Source organism: Rhea pennata, chromosome 27 (genome assembly GCF_028389875.1).
Source record: "Rhea pennata isolate bPtePen1 chromosome 27, bPtePen1.pri, whole genome shotgun sequence".
Taxonomy (NCBI): domain Eukaryota; kingdom Metazoa; phylum Chordata; class Aves; order Rheiformes; family Rheidae; genus Rhea; species Rhea pennata.
The window spans coordinates 3,526,528-3,551,334 of record NC_084689.1 but is presented as its reverse complement, the minus strand read 5'-3'; the positions used below and the strand labels follow the sequence as shown (position 1 = coordinate 3,551,334).

At 46.3% G+C, this 24,807-nt stretch overlaps 2 protein-coding genes across 3 annotated transcripts in view; one reads left to right on the top strand and one right to left on the bottom strand.

The window, feature by feature from the left end:
- The window catches only part of TMPRSS9 (transmembrane serine protease 9), a 31,398-nt gene extending 14,743 nt beyond the window's left edge, over positions 1 to 16,655 (top strand). Inside the window, exons 3-20 of one of the 2 annotated variants that reach the window (XM_062596474.1) lie at positions 3,456 to 3,604; positions 4,225 to 4,352; positions 4,588 to 4,655; positions 5,090 to 5,265; positions 5,964 to 6,005; positions 7,547 to 7,718; positions 7,998 to 8,272; positions 8,455 to 8,591; positions 9,073 to 9,391; positions 10,225 to 10,396; positions 11,450 to 11,721; positions 12,431 to 12,567; positions 13,146 to 13,506; positions 13,628 to 13,744; positions 14,429 to 14,600; positions 14,911 to 15,176; positions 15,617 to 15,753; positions 16,238 to 16,655. In XM_062596474.1, coding sequence (XP_062452458.1) covers positions 3,484 to 3,604; positions 4,225 to 4,352; positions 4,588 to 4,655; positions 5,090 to 5,265; positions 5,964 to 6,005; positions 7,547 to 7,718; positions 7,998 to 8,272; positions 8,455 to 8,591; positions 9,073 to 9,391; positions 10,225 to 10,396; positions 11,450 to 11,721; positions 12,431 to 12,567; positions 13,146 to 13,506; positions 13,628 to 13,744; positions 14,429 to 14,600; positions 14,911 to 15,176; positions 15,617 to 15,753; positions 16,238 to 16,399 — 3,234 coding nt within the window. In that variant the 5' untranslated portion in view covers positions 3,456 to 3,483 and the 3' untranslated portion in view covers positions 16,400 to 16,655. The remainder of the gene's footprint in view (positions 1 to 3,455; positions 3,605 to 4,224; positions 4,353 to 4,587; positions 4,656 to 5,089; positions 5,266 to 5,963; positions 6,006 to 7,546; positions 7,719 to 7,997; positions 8,273 to 8,454; positions 8,592 to 9,072; positions 9,392 to 10,224; positions 10,397 to 11,449; positions 11,722 to 12,430; positions 12,568 to 13,145; positions 13,507 to 13,627; positions 13,745 to 14,428; positions 14,601 to 14,910; positions 15,177 to 15,616; positions 15,754 to 16,237) is intronic. The other variant, XM_062596475.1, reaches the window with a different exon arrangement.
- Positions 16,656 to 18,675: 2,020 nt separating this feature from the next.
- Positions 18,676 to 19,364, bottom strand: TIMM13 (translocase of inner mitochondrial membrane 13). The gene is made up of 3 exons (XM_062596478.1): positions 19,171 to 19,364; positions 19,001 to 19,069; positions 18,676 to 18,912 (listed from the first exon to the last, which is right to left on the bottom strand). The coding sequence occupies exons 1-3, from the start codon at positions 19,294 to 19,296 to the stop codon at positions 18,814 to 18,816; spliced, it is 294 nt and encodes a 97-aa protein (XP_062452462.1). The 5' UTR covers positions 19,297 to 19,364; the 3' UTR covers positions 18,676 to 18,813.
- Positions 19,365 to 24,807: the final 5,443 nt, after the last annotated feature.

Below are 24,807 nucleotides of genomic sequence, written 5' to 3'. Positions count from 1 at the left end.
GGAGTCTGCAATCTTAGCCTGACATTGAACAGCCTGACAATCTTAGCATTGACAAAGAACCAGGATTTCCCTCCTGTGGCTCCTCCTTGTCCCTTCCTTGCTCCTGTATGTGGTGTGCCCTCAACCCTTTGGGTGTAAGAACCCACCTCACCTTTATACATTAATGCTGTCCTGTCTGTATTGGAAATGCTGTACTTGCTATATTTTATGGTTTCTTTTTCACAGAGACAGCATGCTGATGTCTCAAAATCATCTTCTAAGTATCGCTCATTGAAAAAAAAAAAAAAAAAAAAAGTAGCTCAAAAAACTACCAGGTCTATTTACTCTAAAAAAAAGCATGAGTCAAGCCTTGGAAAAAAAGGATATTATCTAAAAATACCTGTTCAGATGTCAGAAAAGCAATATGCCACAATTCCTTCTCTCTGACCCATTAGAATATGGGAAGGTACCACTTAATTCCCTATGTTCTTGCACATTCCTGTTTCATGGTGAATGAGGTGCTCAGTAGAGTTGCTGTGCCAGGAAATTGGGCAGGGTGAGGAGGATGAGTCAGGCATAAGCAGGGTCATGAGCACTACCAGAAAATAAAGTCACTGACCTGGGACAGGCAGCCTGATCACTCTCTCCTGTCGAGGCTGTGTCTCAGTTTTTGTGCTCAAGAAAGCATCTCCATGCTTTTGCAAGGATTAATGGACCCTTTAGGAAATTGTTGCCTGGTCTGGAGATGTCATCTTAACCAATTATCTGAAAGTAAGGGCATTGTTTTCAGCATTATTGGGTTAAGATGACATGTAATTCTTGGGGATCCCACTAATGCCTCACTTTCCTGTTTTATCAAGTTATAATTAGGCTCCCGGGCAGAGCACTGGAGAGCTATGAAATGGCATATGGAGGAATCACATGCCAAGGTGAAAAAATACTTCCATTTTCCTTTCTCCATGTCGTCAAACACAGGTGATGCTTTATTTCTAAGTTACTGCTTTAGGTGTTGCTTATTTGAACAACTCTATGGATGGCATCTCCACCTGGGCATCTTCTTGGGCTTTACTTTTTTGGATTTACTCCACAGAAATGTCACTTGTGAATGCAGTCTTAGTCTCATCCTTGGAGTTCAGGCTGTGATTTAACCCACTTTAAAGCAGAGGAGCACATTTGGTCTCACTGACTGCATCCTAAATTCCACTAACTGGATCTCCACCAGAGATAAAGGGAGCAGAGAGTGGTCAGCTCAGGTGTTGGCACCCTGGAGTCAAGTGAGCTTCCAGCCAAGATTAGTTCAGTCTAACCTGTGTTGTCTAAACTAACAGTCAGACACAGCTAATTTTGCCTGTGATGTTATTTTTTTTCTCGGGTGCTATTGTCCTTGCTGTCCATTGGTAGCAATGCTGCTGAATATTGCCTGTTGCACTGGTCAGCATATCTGGATTAGATTTGGAGCTTCTATGTTCAGCATCTGAATATTACGTTAGAGCCAGCAACTCCAAAGCCTATTGAAAGAACAGAGAGACTGGATTGCTCACTTGTATGCATTTAGGTCACAGGGACCACTGGAAAAATGTTGCTTATTTGTCTGCTCTTAGCAAGAGCTGAATTGTCTAATGTCTGTTAACAAAGCAGGCAGGCCCAAAGTGCCTATCTCTGGAAGGCTCAGTTAGACCTCCAAATATTCTTTTTCAGCTGTATTAGAGAGGCGTCTTGGGTAGACTGTCCCTTCTTCCCCCTCTTTGTCTCTTCCCTCACAAAGGAGTGACCTTTTAAAATCTCTTATCTAGAAGCTTCAGTTTAAAGAACTGCTGACGCCTCTCAGAAAACACTGAAAAGCTCTTCAGAAGCAGTTCTGCTACTCCCAGTGTCCTGGGTCCTTTTCTTCCCTCCTCTCTCTTTCATTGCTTGGTAAATTTGCATTAGAAAAGGTTGTTCCTTAGCAGCTTCCCTGTTTGTTGAAGTCACGTTCTGCTGCTTCAGCAAATAGCTGCTATTGCAGTGTTTGGAACAGAGACACTCGCAACATCTTCTGGACCAGCAAGAGATGGCTGCTGTAGAAGTGACAAAATAAGATTTCTACAAGATGTCTACAAGTATCTAGAGGGAGACTGTAGAGAAGGCAGAGTCAGACTTTTTGGAGTGGACAGTGAAAAGATGAGAGACAACAGACAGAAATAACAGTAAGAGAAATTCTACTTCAATAGAAGGAAAAGATTCTTCACCATGTGGGTGGTCGAACACTGGAAGGGAGACTCAGGCAGGTGCAAAATCTCTTATCTTTGAGCATATTCAAATTTAACTGGACAAGGACATGAGCAACTTGATCTAAGTTGGTCCTGCTTTGGGCAGGGGTTTGAACCAGAAACCCCAGAAGCCCCTTCAAACTTGTTTTGTTCTGGTCTGCAGTTCTGCCAGACTTTACAGGGGTGCTGAAGTCCTGCACAAAAGCAGTCAGATTCTGTCTGTGGCTTAAGCTTATGAAAATTTAGCATTTCCAGAGTCACATATATGAATTTTTTATATATATATATATATATATATATATATATATGTATGTATGTGTGTGGCAATACAACAGGTTCTGATACTGTTGTGAGAAACATGTAAGCTTGATGTTTTCAGCCATGTCTCAGAAGGGGAATTTATAGTCTAATGCCACTTTTTCCTGTGTTTAATCAGGGTGATTCTTAGGTCTCTCTCCATAGCTCTCTGTTCAGACTGCAAAGTTGCATGTTTAAGAATGTAACCACAGCCTAGTCTTGTTATTTGCAGGCCTATAAGATTACTCTGAGATAAATACTGTACTTGCCATCAGAACTGTTCCACCCACTACTGCAGCTCTGTGACACTTGAGCAGCATTAAAGCAGCTGGTAGTGACACTGGTTGTTCTCAGGATCTTTATTAGGGGTGATTTCTAAGACAGAAAGAGCAAGTCAAGATCCTGAGCCTCGTCTATGGTATCTACACCTCTTGCTGTAAGTGAGCATGCCTGTTCACCCTGGCATTACAGGAGGCAAAACCCTAAATCCTCTCTGCTGAATAAAAAGTGCCAGGGTAGGAGACTGCCTGCTAGTGTGCCATCCTGGCTGGACCCCAGGGCATGATGCTGCGACACTGTGCTTTAACACTTACCAGAGCTTGTGTCACTAAAAGCATCTGCGCAGAGCACAGAGATGGGGGCATCAGGCTGGTTCGTGCTTGTGGCAGACAGGACCACTCCAGCTCGCTAAGCATCAGTGTCCTCCTCGGAAAAAAATGTACTGGAAAGGGGAATCAGACAGGAAATGTCCATCATGGTTAATATAAAATCTCCTGGCCTGTAGCCTAAGACACGTTCAGGAGACAGGATAGGTATCTAGTCCTTTTACTTGCTGTGACTGTGTACTAGTTGGAGATTCTGAGGACCCTAGCTGACATCTCACATTTTACTCCAGATCTATCCTTTTCCTCCTATTGTTTTTAATCACAGAGATCATCTGTAGAGCTGCTCAGAAAGCATGGACCAAATAAAACCAGTGCTAGGCACCCGGAGGAGACTGAGGGCCGGCCATTGGAAGGTAACCATTGCTACTGCCATTGTGGGCAGCGTGACAGCCCTCTACCTGGGGATCCTGCTGGGTGAGTGCATAGCTGAGTATGTTCTTTCAGTTTACCTCTTCCAGTAGAGAAATGGTCCATATATTTCACAGGATTTGAGAAACCCTCAAATGTCTTCTGCTGAGGACAATATGTACAACTCACCCCCCCCCACACACACACACGCTGAATGGTATAGAGCTACCTCAGATTTTTAATGTTATTCGATTCTAATGCACTTTAATGTTGCATAGATCCATTCCTCTTTAATTTCCCCCAATGACTCCCAGACTTCTTGTAGCTGGACCTCACTGCTCCAGCCATCTTCTACTCACTGCCCCACTCGAGGGTTCAGCCACTGTCTCCTTGGCTCCCCCTTCTCCTCCCATTGCCTCTGGCTCCCCTCGGCCAGATGTCAGCCCATTACAGCACCCTGTACGTGCTTGGCAGCACCTGACATGCCTGGCAGAGTGTGGCACGTGTGGGGGTAGCCCAGCATGGCTGTATGGCACTCCCACAGTGGTGGTCAGGGAAAATCAAGCTGCCAAAAATCAAGGGTTTTTAAAGGACACGATGAGATCTCTGTTACAAAGTGGGCGATGTGGCCCCCAAACCTCCATGTTTCTTTTGTGCCTCTGATAGAAACCTTCCCTCTCTGGCAGCCTGTCATCCTGCAGTAGAGACCAGCTTTGAACACACAGTGGAGCTGAGAGGAATTGCATTCAACAGCAGCTTGCAAATGGAAAACTCAGACTATTACAGAGTGCTGACACCTGCTCTAGAGAGGCTGGTGAGTTGAGCCAGGCGAACCATACACACTGCAGCTCTGCAGTCCCAGGCTTGGCATGAGGCAGAGCTGGGAGGCTGCTGTGTAGCCCATGCTCCTTCATTGCTCAGGATGGGCTGTTGCAGTTCCCCAGAGTCCAGCCTAGCTGTCCTCAGCCAGCAGACTAGTCCTGTCTCCCTCAGGTTTTCTGCTTGGGGAAAACAGGGTGAGTGTGTGACCATCATTCTTCACTTTGCAGTTTCTATCCAGTTTCCAGGACTCCCAGCTGGACTCAAGCTGCACTGGTTGCACCATCCTGGGCTACAGGTGAGTGTAGACTGCTCTCCCTTCAGACCAGGCGTGCTACTACAGATGTGTGATCTTGGTGCCCTGAAATGTTTTTTTTGTTCAAAACAAGTAAAAAGAGAAACTGCTTTTTGGTCAAAGCTGTATTGCTTTTGGGATTCTTTCTGGATGTTCTGGATTCTTTCACCTTGAAATGAAGTCAGTGAGGGTGAGGAAAGTGGTCTTGTTCAACCAAAGTTGAATTTTGGGCCAAAGAAGAAAAATTGAATGACTGCTTCAGTGGCCCCGGCCACATCATCAGAGAATCTTGAGTCATGAATAATTGAGTAGTTTTATTTCTCCAAAGTTCCCTGTGGGCCACTAGCATAGAAGCTGAGGGCATTCATGCATAAGGCCTGCCCCTCTTACTGACCGTAGAGAAAAAGCGCCCCATGATTCTCTTTGTCTTCCAGCAGGAATGGAAACTCGAGCGTGATTGTCCGTTTCCGCCTCCGCTTTGCTCCCCAGGATTCCCAGACTCTGAGCTCTACAGAGGAGGAAGAAGCTCTCAGACATGGGCTGGCTGCTGCCCTGCGCAGGCAAGGTCTCTCCCTGGCTGCTTATGGGACTATATCCTCAGCTTCTCTTACAGGTATGCTCCTCCCATCTGTGCCAGGAAACCAGAGCAAGGTGCTCCATGCAAGTGCTGCTGTCAGCACAGGTCACACTAGCAAAACCACAAACCGTTTCTCAGATAGCCAAACTGGCTCAGGACTTTAGCTTTAGATGCCCAGTCAATGCTTCATGCCCAGCAGCAGTGTTGGAACTAGAACTGCTGTCAGGTATCCAAGCCAAACCTCCAAAGGATGCTCTGCCTGACTCTAGGGTGAACCAGTTATGCTGCAGCAGGAACTCCTGCCTTCCGGAAAGATAGGATCTCACTTCAGCATTTCACTTCCAGTCTCTTTGTAGGCTCAGGAGACAAGCTCCAGGCATGGGGAGCCCAGCATTGCAAGCATAGGCAGCCACCTGCTCATTACAAGGCGGTGGCAGAACCATGTTTAGCTCTTGGTGGTTGCTGAACATCTCTGGACACAGCTGCTCATCCACTGTGTCCTGCATCCATCACAAAGCAGAGCAGATATCTGCTAGCTGGCCGTGGGACCCAGAAAGCAAAATGGGCCAGGAGCTTGCTGCAGGTGTTTCCCCCTAGCTATGTGACAGGCAAAGCAGGGAAAGCTGGCCTCTGCCAGCCCTGCCCAGGAGCAGAGCGGTCATGAAAGCCTGCAGCTCCTGCAACCCCAGCCTGGGTCATCTTCATTATCTTCCCTTCCCTCTGCTTTGTTACAGGCCCAAGTGAGATTTCTCCATACAGACCTGGATTGAAAACAGGTAAGAGCCAGGCAAGCGGGAAGAGCTGCGTGCCCTAGCAGAACAGTGATAAACGCCAGTTCCCTGTAGCAAAACTGCACTCTGTAAGCTAGAGTCCTCTTCCCTTCACAAGTCACCTGTGTGCCTGATTGCAGATATGAAAGGTGTTTGCACCCCATCTTGCTCATAACGGGGCTCTTTTTCTCTGCCCCCCACCCCAAAAGTTTAACCCCAAGATGCAGCTAAGCTTCCAGCTCCACCCCAAGGGGATACTAATACTGCCAGGAAACACTGTATGAAGACACAGTGGTGGTTGCCACTGAGAGAGCCAGGAAGACAGTCATAGAGAGGGCTGCAGAAGCCATGTGAATGACCGAAGCCTTGCTGTCCCCAGGGAGCTGCCCTGGAGACAGGTTTACTTGCTGCAACAGCCAATGCATATGGAAAGAAAATATGGAAATGCATATGGCCAAAAGGACTGCTCTGATGCCTCTGATGAAAAGGGCTGTGGTGAGTCTCTCACAGCAGGTCTCTTGCATCAGGACCTAAGCACCCTGCTGGGCCACAACCCAACACTGCAGCCCTCAATAGTTGTAACAACAGTAGACTTTCTGGTCACTGGCAGGAGCTAAGGACAGGGCATGATATGTTAGGCTGACTGAAGATGTCCACATCAGGATGAAAAGAATTGTAATACAGAAACATCTCAGTCTCTGTGACAGCTGTGAGGGGCATAATAAGACAGGGATCAACTGTTATATTCTCATGAGCCAGTGAAGCCCATACACCCAAGCCACAGCTCTTTGCGAGAGTGCACACAAGCATCTTCCAGCAATGCCACAAGAAGCCTGGCTGCAAGGGCATGCCCAAACCCATTTCCACCCACACTGGAAGTCTGGAGCTCAGACTTTCTTTGGGTCTTGATAAGCACAGCTGAGATATGGCTTGGTCACAGACAGCATCATCAAGGCAGTAACTGAAGAAGACGAGTGAAGATAGAGCGCAGAGATACAATGCCCTGCAGGCATCACTCACCTTTACTGCTCGAGACAGAGTCCCTCACACTGGCACTGTAATGTTATCACTCCCCTAAGCGTGAACCTGAGGAAGCCAGGACACCAGTGATGTCCCTCCTGTAGGTGTTGATGGGGGAGCAGGTCCGGGGACTAGCCTGTAAGCTTTTGGTGGGCTGGAGTGCTGCTCAAGCTTTGCATGTCCACAGGCTTCTGGGAGCAGCTCAGGAGACAGTGGCTGGGCTTGGGACACTACCTGAGACCTTTCTCTCACTATTTGGCTTGCTTTAAAGGGTTTCTGGGAGGATCCTATGATGGGTCAGTGAGTTGCAAGCCTTTTCTAGACCTGCAGGTTAAAGCCTACTCGCTTGTAACAGCCACAGCAATGCCCTGGTGCTTGGGCATGTGCTGGGAGAGGCTGGGAGCATGCTTTGCACTGAAGCAGATTTTTTCTCGCCCCAGAGAGGCCCTTGCAACATGTGCCTGGTTCTCCCTGTGTCCAGCTGCAGGATTCCAATGCGCTTACACGAGCTCTCGCCTGCCTTTCAGACTGCGGGAGCCGCCCTGCCATGCAGACTGCCAGCAGGATAATAGGAGGCTCCGAAGCATCCAGAGGGGAGTTTCCATGGCAAGTCAGCTTGCGAGAGAACAACGAGCACTTCTGTGGTGCTGCCGTCCTCACGGAGAAATGGCTGGTGTCTGCCGCTCACTGCTTTACTGAGTAAGCGCTAGTCAAACTCCTTTTCTTGCCCCATTTCTAAAAGCTGCCATCTCATAAGGCTCTCACTGTGCTTAGAGTGCTCAGTCACTGTTGGTTTCTTTGCCCTGCCAGCTTTAGCCATAGGAAATTCATGTCCCGAAGCTGATAGCCGGGGGACAGGCAGGACCGGGCACCAAAAGGCAGGGAGGTAGCATCACCCGCAGTAAGCACGTCAGTTGTGGTTTGCAGGGCAATTCTGCAGGCTCCAGGCCTGCACAGACCCATTTGTGTGTCTTCCAGGTTTCAGGACCCAGCTATGTGGGCAGCTTACACTGGGACTACTTCGCTCAGCAGTACTGATAGTGGCGCAGTGAAAATGGGCATCGCAAGGATCATCTCGCACCCCTCCTACAATGCGGACACAGCTGACTATGATGTGGCTGTGCTGGAGCTGAAGAGACCTATGGCCTTCACTAAGTACATCCAGCCCGTGTGCCTGCCAGATGCTGGGCATCACTTCCCCACCAGAAAGAAGTGCCTTATCTCTGGCTGGGGCTACCTCAAGGAGGATTTCCGTAAGCAAAGCCTGGCGGCAGGGGAGGACGCGTGATGGGACAGAAGCAGAGCACATGAGGGAAGGGTGGAGAAGGGCAGTAGGGTTGTGCTCTGGTCAGGCAATGTGGGCTGTGACACAGGGAGCTGGACCCACTGCAAGACTGTGTGGCGGGGAGCTCACAATCGCATCTCTTCCATTTAGTGCTGAAGCCAGAGTTCCTGCAGAAAGCAACAGTGGAGCTGCTGGACCAGACGCTGTGCTCCAGCCTCTACAGCCACGTCCTCACAGACAGGATGCTGTGTGCTGGTTATCTGGAGGGGAAAATTGACTCCTGCCAGGTGAGAAACGGCCCAGGGGAGCCAGCCTGTCTCTCCAAATGAGACTTTTCCTTCCCCATATGCACCTGCATGTTCAGGTGGCTGTTTTGGCTACTTAGCTACTTTTCTCTAGTTCCTGAATCATAAAACAGGGCTGATGTTACAGACCTACCTGGCAAGTCCTCAAATTAAAGTCATTTTACCCCTGGCAAAGGGCAGCAGTGGAAGCTAAAACATCCACAACAGTTTTTTTTTTTTGATGAACAAGTTGGTGGTTTCCCTAGTTAGCATTTATCTAGCCTGAAATTTCATACCTGGAGAAAATCCTGATTTTTCACAATGATTAAGGAGAAAACACTGTTGTGAGCCAGGGAAGCTAAATCAGAGCTGCTCTGCTGCTTCTGCTCCTCTAATTAAAGACCTGGTGGAGGTATGCTGAGGGCAGACAGAGCAGGCTTAGAGCTTAGCTGGAGAAGGCTCACCATTCACACTTCTTTTGCAGGGTGACTCTGGTGGGCCCCTGGTTTGTGAAGAACCGTCTGGCAAGTTTTTTCTAGCTGGAATCGTGAGCTGGGGAATTGGATGTGCTGAAGCCAGGCGGCCTGGGGTTTATACCCGTGTTACTAAACTCAGAGACTGGATCTTAGATGCTATTTCTGCCTTCCCCACCTCCATAACACATACTGTCCCACTAATACACTCCAGCACTAATAGCAGTATGGTCATCTCTGAAGATCTTAGCAACACTACCGCTGGAGCAACCCCCAGTGCTTCACCAGGCCCAGCTGCCAGCAAGCCAGCCACTGCTTCTAGGCCACAAGGTACGAGATGGTCACAGAGTGGGTGCAGCAGGGTAGAAAGAGTGGCAGGTATAGGTCCCAGTGGAGGGCCTACTTTTTCACTGAGTTGAAATAACCTTTGTCAGGGTGACACACACAACCCTCAACTAAGTGCCAAAGGCCAAGACTGCCTCAGCTTAGCCCAGAGCAAAGTGGCCAAGTCACTTGGTACTGGTACGGACAAGTTTCATGGGCTCACTTGCTCGTGCAACTGAATGCGTAATTTTGTGCCCAGCACCTGGCTCCATCAGGCCCAGGACACCTGGCAGATGCAGGGTACTAACACTCACCAGTGTCTGATACTGCTTAACCTGTTGACTGGACACTCACTTTTCTTTGCCTCCCAACGATCTCCCAGTATTTCAAGTTCAGTGGCTGCAATTTCACAGCAGTTAGGTATCTTCTCAAAGCAGAGGTTTCTACAGGAGGACCTGTTAGCTTCCAGGAGTCCTCCCAGTAGCCCTGCAGGGAGATACAGATGTAGGGCATTTTTCTAAATTGAGGATTAACTTTCTATCTGTAATGGCAGAGCTAAGGGGCACAGAGATGCTCATTACTCTGCCTTTGGGAGAGGCACAGGCTTAAGACCCTGCCAAGAACAAGTCTCAGAACAGCAGTTAGGATGAAGGCCATGTATAGTAGTGCTCAGCCACCATCAGAAATCCCCAGGATCATCAGGAAGGGCTTGGGCAGATGCCTCAGACTTTGGCCCTGACTTGTCCCTGCCCGGACTTACCAGCTAGAGAAAGCAAAAATCATTCCGTACTTGTCTTCTGCTAGGAGTAATCACAAGTCATGCTTGCATTTTTGTTCAGAGTGTGGAGGACGACCTGGACTCTCCAAACCCAGCAAGATTGTGGGAGGAATGGATGCTTTCAGCGGAGAGATCCCCTGGCAAGTCAGCCTGAAAGAAGACTCAAGGCATTTCTGTGGAGCCACCATAATTGGGGATCGCTGGCTGCTGTCAGCAGCTCACTGCTTCAATCAGTAAGATCCCAACCATGCTATGGCAGGAGTGGATGGCAGTGTTTGTTGCTAATGCTGTTCCAGTTTGCTTGGCCATTGACACAGACCTGTACAAGTCTACATGGCCATGCAGCCAAACCCACAGCTGTGGCAATGGTGTCACCAGTGAAAAACAACACTGGACATCAGTTTTCATCGTGGCTAGATGTTAATTGCAAAGGGGATTTTGTGGAGAGGCTGGGATGAGGCAGGGAAGGGTTAAAATGGCCTGGACAGGGAGTGAGGACAACATACTTTGGAGAGGTGGCAAAGGGCAGGCTCCATATGACTGTTTGTTAAAGAAAAGTAACTGTTCTTTGAGGAAAGGCACCCTATATTGTAAAGGCATTGTAAAGAGGGTAACAGAAGGCACAAAGGGTAATCCAGGTGTAGAACAGCATCCTTAACAGGCATGATAAAATAGACCAAACTAGATTTAGGAAAAGAGACAACTGGGTCAGGAGCGTACGATTGCACCTATAAAATTATGGATAGTGCAGAATAAGTGTTTACAAAATGTCTTTTTACTTCTTTTTTTAAAAGCTATCAAATGAAAGTACCACCAAGAGGAGGTACAAAACAAGCAAAGGAAAGCAGTTCTTCATAAATGTCATTAAGCTATGGAACACCTCACCATGAAAAGTGCCAGATATTTAAAGTTTACATGGGTTAAAAAAAAAAAAGAAAATGCAACTCTAGAAAACTTCATGTTAAAAAATCCATTAAGGCCTTCTGAATACAGAGACACCATCTGTGTGTCAAAACATTTCTGAAATAACAACAGATTCCTGAAGGCTTGGAGAGCATTACTACATGCTTACCTGCTCCTCAGGAGACGTTCTGAAGATGTACCACTGTTGGAAACGAGTTCTTTATGCCTGACTCCTTAGGGCTACTCTTGTGTGTGCTGGGCTCTGCTTTGGTGAAGCAAGATTTCAGACACTGATGATTTAAAGTTGCTTGTAATTTAAAATTTAAATCAGAATTCATGCTAGGCATGTGTGTGAATGTATGTTTAGGATTATGTATTTGCAGGACAAAGCCAGAAGATATCAAAGCCTATATGGGAACTACATCACTAAATGGAACAGATGGGAACACAGTGAAAGCCAACGTAACAAGAGTGATCCAGCACCCCCTCTTCAACCCTATCATTTTGGACTTTGATGTTGCTATATTAGAGCTGGCAAAACCCCTCGTCTTCAACAAATACATCCAGCCCGTCTGTCTCCCACTTGCTGTGCAGAAGTTTCCCGTTGGCAAAAAGTGTGTGATTTCTGGGTGGGGAAACACCCAAGAAGGCAATGGTAAGCAGTGATGCTTTACCAGTTGATTTGTTCTGGCGCACTGACAGATTCAGTGGCAAAGCCTGTACCAAAGCAACCCAGAAAGATGCCTGGGAACATACAGGAGCCTATAACAGGGACAGTCAGGAACTCACAGGAACATGGGAGCCAAAGGCAAAAGTAAAGGCATGTGGAAAACTACCTTAAATTACAGTTCTTTAGAAGCTGCCAGCAAACAAGAAAATGGAGATAGCAGCTTGGCAGGAACCAGGAGTAACTAGCTGGGATCCCCTGAATAGTTTTCCCCTATTAAGCAATGGTAGATCATTGCCTCAGTGGTTTCCTGTGAATTCCCCAGCAGGCCATCTGACTCGGTGACTACACAAGGCTTTGTCACAAAGATGTTCCAAGCAATTAGAAAGAGCGAGGACCCCATTTTGCCAGAGAGATTGAAGGTAGCATATGTGCTACCAAAGAAGTCTTCCTGTCCCTCTGCAGTTGGCAAGGAGCTTGCAAACTGTTAAGATGGCAGAAAACTTGTTGCCTGTGCCCAGTGTCCTGCATACAGATACAAAACTCTGCCCTGGTAAACCAAGTGCTTCAGGGCTGCAGAGTAAGCTCCTATCTGGGATTAAAGCCTGCTTTTCAGAAGCACATGTTGAATCAGTCTAAAAGCCTTTAGCTCCCACTTCTCTCTGCTACACTCATCAATCCCTTTGTTTTCTTGCAGTCACCGAACCTGAGAGCCTGCAGAAAGCCTTTGTGGGCATTATAGACCAGAAGATCTGCGACTTCCTCTATAACTTCTCCCTCACTGACCGAATGATCTGTGCTGGCTTCCTGGAAGGGAAGGTAGACTCATGCCAGGTAAGAGTCTGATGTTTCTCCACTCCTCCACAGATTGCTGCAGCTGGACTAATTCACAGTCTCAGCATTGCCTTGGGAAATCTCTGCTGAGCTGCTGTAGCCAAGTTATAATCAACATGTGCCTTATATCAAAAAGGAATGGCCCACTGCCAGGGAGTTGAGAAAGGTAAACGAAGCTCCATCAAACTGAGCATGACTTAAGGTGGAATCTTGCTGCTCCAGTTTGGGAAAACTGGAGCTCTAGGAAAAACAGTCTCTCCTCCTGTGGCAGTGAGACAAAGTGGTAGTGGTTGGTTGCTCTCCTTCATAGAAAGGAGTTGTCAGGAGCAATTAACTTTCATGCCAAATGCCATTATGTGTCTGTGTGATCAGATTAAGCCATTGATCTCTGCTCACTCGTGTCTTGCATGCACTGCATGGGAGCAGACAGCCCCTCTGGGCTGGGTGGGCCATCTTCAGAGACTGAAGAGAGAGGAATTGGGTGCTATCTAAGCCCTCCCAATGTGGCTGAGGAGCTCCAGGCAGACCTGTCTTGGGGCAGAGTGGGCTGAGCAGTCATTGTCTTGCTTCTCCCTCAGGGAGATTCTGGTGGGCCTTTGGCCTGTGAGGAAACCCCAGGCGTGTTCTACCTGGCTGGCATTGTGAGCTGGGGAATTGGATGTGCCCAGGCTGAGAAACCTGGTGTGTACTCCAGAGTTACCAAATTCAAAGACTGGATCCTGGATACCATGGCACAGCTGCCCAGTCCAGACGCAGGCACCTTTTCAAGTTCAGCCATCACCAGAGCTTCCACCACAGCCATCCTCATGCCGCAGCCCAGCACAACAGCTACAAGCCCAATCAACGGAACCACCCTGAGTGTGAAGACCACCACAACCAGGAGAGAAACCTCTGCAACTCTGAAAACAGCTGAGCCTACCAACCCCACTCAAACCCCAGGTAAAAGTTCACTGACATCCAATTTATTGATATGCTGGTAGGTGACCTCCAGCCCCTGACAAGAGACCTCCAGCCGCTAGCATTGAGGTTACTAAGCAGGCCATGGGTTATTGCCTTCCAGTGGTGCCTTGTACCAGCCTCACCTTCAAGTGCTCCAACAAGGTCTGTATTGGAAAAACAAATCCCGAATGCGATGGCATTGTTGACTGCAGCAACGGCGCTGATGAGCGCAACTGTGGTAAGCACTCCTGGGCCGCATGCAACTGCTGCTGACCCCTATCCCACGATACTCAGACTCCACAGCACTGCCCTCATACACTTCAGCCCATCAACCTCACATGGGCTGTCTTGGGCCCCAAGTTTTACCACTGGGATCCTGGGCCAGCCTCTGTTCCTCAGCACCCTGGAGCTCTTAATCAGCTTGTGAGGGTCAGGAGATAAACAAGAAAAATCTGGACAAGTAGGGTACAAATCTTCTGCCAGGGAATGTGGCTGCTTCTGTTCTATAAGCAGCTGTCCAGTTCCCCAGCATGCGGGCCTTCTGCCCAGCCAGTCTGCTAATACTGGTTGGCATGACAGCTCTGCAGAATGTGGCAGCCCAAAACACACCCTGCATCACCAAGCACTGCTTGGGCTGCGCTTGCTTGCATCCTTGCTCTACAACAGCTCAGCCAGCCCATCCAAATTTCCCCTTCTCACATGGGAAGTCCCCAGAAGATGTGATGTGTGAAAACAAAAAAAGCTTCCAAATCATACCACATCTGCCAGGTCTTGTCACTGGCAGCTAGAAGAAATTCATCACATCCTACTGCCCTGTCTATGTCTCCCCAAAAGGCTGCTCCATGGCAGAAGCCATGGAAGGACAGACCTCCCTTGTCACTTACGGTTTCTTAGCACGCTGTTGGCTCTTTTTCTGTCTCAGATTGTGGCTTAACTACTGCTGTGGCCTTCAGCAAGATCGTGGGTGGCAGCACTGCAGCTCGGGGAGAATGGCCATGGCAAGTCAGTCTCTGGCTTCGGCGGAAGGAGCACAAATGTGGGGCTGTCCTCATTGCTGACAGGTGGCTGCTCTCTGCAGCTCACTGCTTTGATATGTAAGTCTGAAATGGGCTGGTAAAGCCTGCCTGCCCACGGCCTCATCCCCATCTGCCCACCTGCCCATCCCCTTCCTTGCAGTTTAGCACCACAGCTGGGATGCTGTGCCCCCCTGGAAGCACACAGTACATATTAGAGATGTGCCCCTGCAGGTAAGTGCTAAGAATGGGTGTGCGTGCCGTATGATGGAGCTAGGGGCCTTGGCCTCACAACTTATGGCCATAGCACATCCCAGCCCCAGAGCAAGCAGAAAATGGCACTTTTTGCTAAGCCATGCTCCTAACAGCCAGGTTTGCTCTCTTTCTGCAGTTACAGTGACCCCAAAATGTGGGTGGCCTTTCTAGGAACACCCTTCCTGAATGGCATCGATGGGAAAGTGGAAAAAATATTCCGTATCTACAAGCACCCTTTCTACAATGTCTACAGCCTGGACTACGATGTGGCACTTCTCGAGCTCAACATGCCTGTCAAGTTCAGCAGCACCATCAAACCTATATGTCTCCCAGATTATTCACATATTTTCCATGAAGGAGCCAGATGCTTCATCACAGGCTGGGGCTCCACAAAGGAGGGAGGTACTGACCGAGAAGGCTCCCTCACACACGACAGCCATGCTAAGTGCCACCTACCCTGTGACCCTGCGTGCCATCTCCCACTCCACTGCCCCAGCACCATCCACACTAGGTTGTACCCTGCAGGAGATACCAACCTGGGCAAGGTCTGGTTTCACCACAATCTCCTCTCCTGCAGCCACCAAGGATTGCACCCATCCATCCCTACTCTCTTGTAGCTTTCTACATGCTAGCCACCACACTCCCCCATCCCTGAAACAGCTGTTCCAGCCGTACTCCCGCAGTATGAGGACCACACCCTTGCTCAGCTGGGAAGGAACCAGGCCTGGCTTCTTTCCCAGTGCAAAACTCTCCCTCTAAGGCAGCTGAGACCCTACTCTGACACATTCTGCTGTTTCTGACAAGCTCAGCACCAAGCTAACAGCAATCGCTTGCCTCCTCAGGTCTCATGTCAAAACATCTGCAGAAAGCAGCAGTGAACATGATTGGCGATCAGGCCTGCAAAAAGTTCTACCCTGTCCAAATCAGCAGCAGGATGGTGTGTGCTGGTTTCCCCCAGGGCACCGTCGACAGTTGTTCAGTGAGTGTGAGCAGCAAATGCTGCTGCTGGGGCAGGGCAAACTTGCAGCAAAGTTCCCTGGCCACGTTCTCTCAGAATGCCTTGTTCTGCCTTCCTAGCTCAGCTGTATCTGTCCCTCCATCTCCACTGTCCGTTACTGTCATCTAACTCTATCCTGCATGTACCTTGCTCTGTGACAAGTCAGGGAAACATACAGTAACATCAAGTGAGAGGCCATAAGGATATCATGGAGCCCATTCTATGGCCCTATTCTGCCTCAGAAAATGCTCTTGCATGTCCCAAACCCCCAGGCTCAGGTTGTGCATACAAGTACATCACTGAGCAGCCTTCCAGCTGGGGAGCAGGTTCCTGCAGGGGTGGGAAACAGGACAGCAAATCTTCCCATATCCCAGAGATCAAGAACATCTCTGAGTTGGGGGGTTGGGCTGGGCTCGCTTGGCTGCATTTTTTGGCTTGATACAGGACCCTTTTCATCTCTCTGCAGGGCGATGCAGGTGGGCCTCTGGCATGTAAAGAACCCTCAGGGAGGTGGTTTCTAGCAGGAATCACGAGCTGGGGCTATGGCTGTGCCAGGCCATACTTCCCTGGTGTCTACACCAAAGTCACAGCTGTGCAGGGTTGGATCGCACAGAATCTCAGACTCTGAAGCTGCATTTCTCCACTCAGGGAAGGAGACAAATAAGAGGAGTAATTGCCAGGGGATGCATTAACCCCTCCGTTCCTGCACATTTTCTTGATGCTGGAAAGGGGTGAAGATGGCCTGCAGCTGCAGGTGTTGAACAAATGCCAGCATTGTGTGACCCACTGCAGTCTTGACACCAGGGCATTTGATAACTGCTTTGCATAGAGAGGTGCAATTCTAGAGGATTTTCTATAAATAAATGAGGCCTGTCCCATCTTAAGAGCTGGCCAAACATTCTATGCATTAAAAAACTAGCCTTTCAAGTAAAGAAGTGCCAGAAACATCAGCCAGAAATTTATGTATATTGGCTTATCTCTTGTTTATGAGCTGTCATCCCCAAACCAATCCAAGAGACAAATGGACTTTGTCTCAGCCCCGAGCTATGTCTTTGCTGAAGCCTTGAACCTCACTGCCTTGATGGAGCTGCCACGTTGTGCAATGGCTTTTAGAAAGGGTATATACACTTTCCAGACTCCATCAAGATACTGGTAGTTACTATTAAACTCAGTCACGATCCACTGACTCACCAGTTGATTACAACAGAAGCTAGGACTAAAACACTCAGGCTCTGCAGGTTCTCACCTTTATTAAACAATCAGGACCGGCTTCTCCCCCCCCACAGCTACCTTTGACTAAGGGCACAGGTACCTAAATCAACAAAGAATAAGACATAACCACATGGACTACTGTTTTCCTTAAGCTAAGTGGAAAGAATTCAGAGTGCCAAGATAGGGTCCACACACCCAATACATTCAGCAGAGAGTGCAGTCCCACTAGAGTAAGGCACACTGAAACATCTGTGTTCTAAAGTAAGAAATGCTGCAGGGCTCTTGTGTCAGGTCTCAGACATCTCCTTAGACTTGATCACCTAAGCAGAATGCTAGTTAGTACCTCAAACCCCTTCCTAGATTTGGCACTTAAGCTGCGCATTTGGGTATAGCAAGAGGTTTTTTTCTTTCCCAACCCAGCTGGCAATGAAACCCACCACTTTCCTAGCTAGAGCCCTACCGAGGTGGGAGATCTGGCTTCCAGGCATGACTTGGCTTAGGGTGGATTCAGATCACACAGCTGAAACTTTTGTGGGATGCTCCCTCCTGCTAAAACTAGACTGCTGCACAGCCAGTACAGAAAATTCATGCAGCCATAAAGAGAAGTAAAAAGGCCCTTGAAAGAACATGGCTGAAGACAACTCATTTTCAAGTATTTATTTTACCTGATCTGGATACAAAATTCCAGTTTAGCTTCAAATTAGTCTGAGCAAGCATTCACCCCCTAATAGATAAGATTACACGGGGCCACTTTCATTCCTTTATAGAAACCACCACACTGAAAGATTAAATGAAATCACATTCTCCCACATCCTCTTGAAAGTCCTAACAGCTAAGAAAAAGTCACCCTCCTAGCCTGTCTCAGTCCCAGCAAACAGTGAAATATTTGTGTGAATACAGAACAGCTTCAACACAAGGGATTTCAAAAATCACTACAGATGGACACACACTTTTCATCTTCAACAGACTCACCTTCCAGTTGCTGTGCAAGTAACACAGGACAGATGCCCACTCCAGGAGAGGTGTGAAGGCTGAGCACAGCACAGTGCTCATCCCCAGAACAGACCAGAGTCCTCTGCTGCAGAAGTGTTCCTACTCAAAAAATGAAATCTAGAAAATAGGCTCCAAGATGGAACACCTGTGCCAGAGCCAAACCAAAAGTCAAGAGTACAGGAAAGCATACCCACACAATATATCTTTTTCCTATGAAAAAAAAATCAGTCTAAGTAGTTTTCACCCACAGTCTATCGCTCCCCAACTGTGGTTGTAGTTACTTACACAGCTGTGCAGCCCTGCTCCCCAAGGCACTGCTTGAGCCGAGTTAAAGACTACAGGCCCATCAGTAAGCTCCACATACAGCTATATAAACACAAGGGAGGAGGTAGCAAACTATAGCCTATAGAGCATCTCACAGCAGCTTTTCCACTTACGAAAAGAGACTGGGTAACTATCCGATAGCCAGGTTCATGCTTGCTTTCTGGGGAAGGGGAGTGTGTCACTGGCTTAGCCTCTCTTTTCCACAGAAGGCTCTTTGCCCCTCGCAGCCCTTTCAGCAGGGCTTTATCAGTCACAACATGCTCTAGCCAGTATGACTGCTGGGAAGAGCATGAGGCAAACTAAGCAGCTCACGGTGGCTCCCAAGGCTGGAAAATTCACCTGCTCCTGGGATCGGTGCTAATAAAGGCCAAAGGATGCAAAAGATTCAGCGAGGGTTTATTGCTCTGCCACGGCAGGGGCTGGAAAGGCAGCAGGATTTTGTCCCCAACCGCGCGGACCGGCCGCTCGTCCCTTCCCTGCAAAGTCCATCCCCGGTCCAGGAGCCGAGGCGCTTCACATGTTGGCTCTCTCCCGCTGCAGCCGGGAGTTGTAGGCTCGGGAAACTGTGTTCCAGGCGTCCATGTAGCGGTCCATGCACATGGCGATGCACTTCTGCGGCACAGAGGGCCCCTGAGCGGCCGCCCCGCCGCGGAGCGCGGCCGCCCCCGCGCCCCGTCTGCCCCGCGCCCCGAGCGCTCACCTGCTCCGAGTTGTCCAGCGAGCCGCCCGGCTTGCCGATGCACTTCCGAAAGCACTTGTCCGTCATGCGCTGCGGAGAGAGGCCGTGAGGGCGCCGGGGCCGCGCCGGAGCCCGCCCCGCTCCCCCCCAGGCAGCCCCCGGCCCAGCCGCCCTCCGCAGCCTCTCCTCACCTGCAGGAGCTCCTGCGCGTTGGCCACGGCGATCTGCACCTTCACTTGCTCCATAATGAGCCCCGCGTCCAGCTTGCCCCCTGCGCCGCCCGCAGAGCCGAAGTCGGAGCCGAATCCGCTCTCCATGCCGCAAAGTCACCGCGGGCGGCGGCCCCGCACACGCTGCGCCGGGGGAAATGGCGGCTCGCGGGGACTACGGCTCCCAGCGTGCCCCGCGCGAGGGCGCTCGCCGCTCCCAGCGTGCCCCGGCGCTCCCAGCGTGCCCCGCGCGCCCCCGCATGGCGGCGCCCTTCACCAGCGCTCTGTTTGCGTAAAATTTGAAGAAAAGGGGGGTTCGGTGGCTCTCCCCCCTGCCCCCCCCTTTTTTTCCGGCGCTTCTGGAACACAGCGTGTGATCCAGTGAATCTCTTCTGCAGTGTCTCTATACACAGGAAGGTTCCCTGGGATGAACCATCCCAACAGCCCCGGCGTGTCTCCCTCTCACCGTTCAAATGAAACAAGGAAACACGTAAAATGCAAAACATTTATTCGAGTGTGTTGTACAAAAAGTTTCCAGTCATAAAATGTATATTACAAATCATTGAAAAAGACAGGACATTTGGCATGCATATTCTTAAAAAGAACAAAAAAAAAAAACTTTGAAATGATAAAGTCTAGATCATTACGTAGTTTTCTTACGCTTCATATGAACATTCCATCATTTTGTCTTTTTACTTCATTCACAACTTTTTTCACAATTCCCAATTTTAAGAACTTGAACTTTCCAAAAACTTTTGCAGCAGCTGCCCAAAGATGGTCAGTTAAACTGACCACCGACTTAAAAACAGAGTTATCTAAATAGGATTATGGGTTTTTTTTTTCTTTTTTTAAAAAAAAGTCACAATTCAAGTCACAAGGCATCACTTATGAAAATAGAGTTCAATGAAAACGGTACCATTGTGCCCCAACATAAAGCCTTCTGGCTTTAACTTGTTTGAAATAGCTTATTGCTTACAGTTTTAGTGTAATGATGATCTAGGTGGCTGGAACACACAAAAACATCTACCTTATCAACACAGAATCACTACTTTATTAAAAGTAACTAGAAATTTTGGAAGTTCAATAAAGTACATTTCCTTTTCCCGATCTCCAAGTCAATACAGTGCTTGCACTATTCTGAACTGAGTGTTTCAAAATTAAGCATCTTTTGTACTCTCTAGACATTAGCATTTCAAGAAAGGCATTATGTTCACAAATAATAATCACATGTAAATATGGTCTTATATAAAAAGACTTTTACATTATTTTAAAGTGGTTTAAAGCTAAGCATACTGAAGGGCAAATAAAAATTCTGTTTCTCAGGCCATTTTAGGTATTTGACAAAAGAAAATCTCTTAAGGTGATTTGTCTTCACATTCAGCTAGAATAACGCTTTAAAAAAAATGCAATCACTATCTCACCTTCCACTCACTGGTTTACAACAAGGCTGCGTTCACTGCTCACACATCATTGGGGTTTGGACCCAACAGTGGCAATAAAATCCAGTATCCAATATGGATATGCCTTTGTTTAGAGATAAGACTTTCAAAAGGAGATAAAGAGAGTAGTAATAAAATGGCTTAACAGCAAAGTGAAAGTAGTAGCTACAAAACATAAAACATACATCACACAACAATACTGAAATCCATTCGACACCCAGAAGAAAAAGATTCTTAAACATTTTGGAGAGTAGAGAGGAAGAGGAGATTCCTTTATACAGAATCATAGATTGGGCATGAAAAGCTTAGAAAATGTACAAAAAAAACAGTAAGACCCCCTGAAATGAACATGAGGTGTCCCGTTGCTCAAGGATACACACACACATTAAGTGAATCTCTTTTCACAGTATGATCTGCTTCACATAACGATGCAATTTTCATAGCAAATGCAAGCTGCAGACAAGCTAGTCTGGCTTTTTCATTACAGGCCATGGAAAGCAGATGTTTGTTTTCTTCCTGAGACTTTTCAGTTACTGCTACTAATGCTAATTATGCCAGCAGATTCCCATCTAATGGCAAAACAGTGCTGAGGACAAATAATCAATGCCTTACTGTAAACTATTGTTCTTGCAGGGGCAAATCCAGAGTCTTGAACTAACCTCAACAGACACACTCAGAAGACACACTCAGAAGAAAAGCTGTGCAGCAGCAAAGGGATCAGATACTCTATTGCTTGGAATAAGGAGCTGCTTTTCAGATGTCAGTACAACACAACAGCTAAAGTAACAAATACAGAAGCATAGGGAAAGGAAGCGGCATGAAATGATAGAGGCTGTGTAACCATATCTCACTCTGCAGAATGCTATGTTACAAATGGTTCTGCAGAAAGCTGGATTTCTTCTTACACAAGCATTTTCACACAGTACAAACTTAGGTTCCCATAGATTAGCACTTTATCATTCCCTGATAAATGGAATCATTTATCCCATACACAAAGAAAATAACAACCTAATTCTAGGAATTACTTTTACTATTTCATCCAGAATAAAGTTATATTCCTGAATAAAAACATCCACATGGGGAGTTACACTGAAAGAACTATTTTGCTGCAAGAGACACTGGTTAACTTCCCCAGTTAGAGAAGCCTCAAAATCATGTTTTCTGACAAGTCTGATCTGTTTCTTTTTCAAGCTCTACATCCAGCATCAGACACTGGAGTAGAAATGCTGACAATTCTCCAAATTTCTCAAGAGTGGTTCACTTCCAGAATGAAATAGGAAAAGAGGGCATACGAACATTGGATTTTATTTGAAGAAAAAGCTTTAATTATACTGAAAATAATTAAATAAAAAAAATCATTGAAAGAAAAAGAGGCAGTGCTTTTCTGGCTTGCTATAGCCAAAAACCTCCCAGTATGAAGCACCAACTTTAAACTGATAGTGCAGTTATATGGAAACTTAGCATCCGAAGCAAATGGAAAGAATGTCTAAATAAGACAGACAATGCAAACAGGAAGTGGAATACAGTAGTCTGTCTTCTAATTTACAGCTAGGAATTATTTCTCCTATTTTAAGTTGCCTTTCAGAATCCACTATGGTGACAGAATCACCCACATTTAGTCTGTTCTATTCAGCTCTTCCCAGTGTCAGTCACTGCATTATATGAATACCTGTATATATCTAAACACGGCACTGAATACCTGTATATATCTAAACACGGCACTGAAGAAGAAAAGTGTTTCCAAAGTTACAGGAAACAATTCAAATCCAGAATTAAATTCTGTAGACTGTTACTAAAGGGCACAGTACTCATCACACAAGATCCGCAAGCACTGGTCCTTAAGGTTACAAGGAGACATATTCTTTCATACAGTAGCTGCTAAAGAAAAACCCTATGGCTCAGGTAGCATGAGGTCCTTCCTCATTCAAGCTGCCTTTCTAGCCTATACTCTATAGAGAAAAATCACTGGGGAAAAAAAAAAAAAAGCAAATGATTCTCCAGTGAACTACACATTCATTGCTTTAGTATTTAAGTTACAGGACAATCTTAAAGCAAAAAAAAAAAAAAAAAAAAAAAAAAAGAAAAAGAAAAGGCAATCTGGAAACTGGCCAGTGTAAACAAACAAACACACACATGAAACATTACAAAAATGTATTATAGAAGCTGTGGGTCAGAAAGGAAAACGCTGTCCAGTGGCTGGAAGGTGCATTGTAAAGACAGTTTTACATTGATTGCATTAATTTGCATAACAACAGATTTAGAAAAGGTAATTGCTAATAATATGTCTGAGAAACATAATTTCACTAGATACATATTACAGAGGCATGATTTACTACATATTTAGCCTTCTACAAGGTGGGAAAAATGACATTAGAAAAATGGCCAAGTTATCCCATTATTCCAAACAGCCAAATCTTCCTACTGCTTTTTCCATAATGAATCTTCTGATTATGGATTAAAACATAATTCTAAATTTGAATAAATATTAATTTTCAGTAATTCAATTATCCCACTCAAGTATTTTTGAACTTCTGAAGAGTAGGATCTTTATTTTTAAATGACAAAATAAGTCTAAGCTTAAAAAAAAGTAACTTTCCCACCCTACTTGCATTGCAGAGCCATCAGTCAAAGCCACTAAACTGACTTGGTAGGTTATATCTGTCAGTCATAATATTGTTCAGAGAACATAACATCCAAAAGCCACCGAAAACATCCAAACCTGTAGCTTGTTTGATGAGTCTAAACTATTTGAATAACCAGATCAGAGTTCAGGAGCGCAGTTAACAACAGGATTCTATGCTGGTATCAAGCAGTACCCAAACTAACATTTGCTTATAACTTTAGCCAATACACTCTTTGGAGCAGTCAAGTAGTCTTCTGTCTTTAAGGTGCACTACTGCATGAATAACCTTCCAGGAGGCAAGAGTAGCCTCCACAGAAATACAGCAGAGGAAACCTTAAGCTAAAGGGACACCATCAGACAAAATACATCGTATTGAAATTAAAAAAAAAAATGCTATCAATAAAAGCATTCTTTATAAAAAGCATTATTCCCTTTGTTCATTGTTAGAGTTTACTCTGAGCATTTGAATGATGTAAAACAGTGGTTATGTTCAAAACAGTAGTTCCTGTTATCTTTAATAAAAAGGCATTAAAATATTTCTGTTCTATTTTGCAAATAGTTTCTTAAAATATCTGACAATGTCCCTTTAATAAGAAAAGAACGAGCTGCATCTAGCTCTGATTCAAAAAAAAAAAAAAAAAAAAAAAACACATTCACATGGGATAACCTTTAAAACCAGATTTTGGCAAATCATTGCCAAAAGTAAAAATATTTTTAACATCTAAAATCCTAATCATTCTGTTTAATGCCAAATACATCAAAAATACTAAGCCATGATACTTCACATTGTGACTACTGTACACCACAACTTGCATTTACAATTTAACAAGGTCTCATTTGTGACAGTGCCAAAATTCCCCAAAAATACAATAGCTAAAATTCTGGTTTTGACAGTTCAATACATTAAGATGGTGTCTATCTTCAACAAGCAGAACTCATCGTTGTCCACCTGCCATAATAATGATAAGGAGCTAAAGTTTTGACAGGATTAGGAGGTCTTTACCATCAGCCTGTCAAATCCTACTTTGACTAAGAAAAATGTGCCATGACCCTGAGCCGAGACCTCTCTAAAACACAGCTTCCCTTTGTCACTTCCATTGGTGGAGCAGCATTTCTGATGAATTTGGCATCTAATTTTCCTAAGGCGGGCACCGCTGAGGATACCAGTAAGACACTACTATTTCTTGAAGGATGGAGGAAGCACTATCTTGAGTCTCTCCTGAGGCCGTACACAAATTTTTTCAAACTCTTACTTTTTGGTAAGCTATCAATGTTATATGTGCATCAATTATAGTTTTACCATAACCTCAAGAAGTCCTGTCCTATTTTAGCTAAGAATTTCTTTTCCACTGCAGCTTTGTACATCAGACATTAAACTTTGGGCAAAATGTAGTATATAGTGCTTTCAACAAAGAGGGAAAAATAAAGCAATTGGTTAAAAATTCTGGCAGTTTTGTTCATTTAAGGTTTTTTGTTTGTTTTTTTTATAAAAATGTACCAAGGAGTAAACTTTAAAGAAATCAGATGATACATATAAAAATAGTTTTCAGTGGCTCT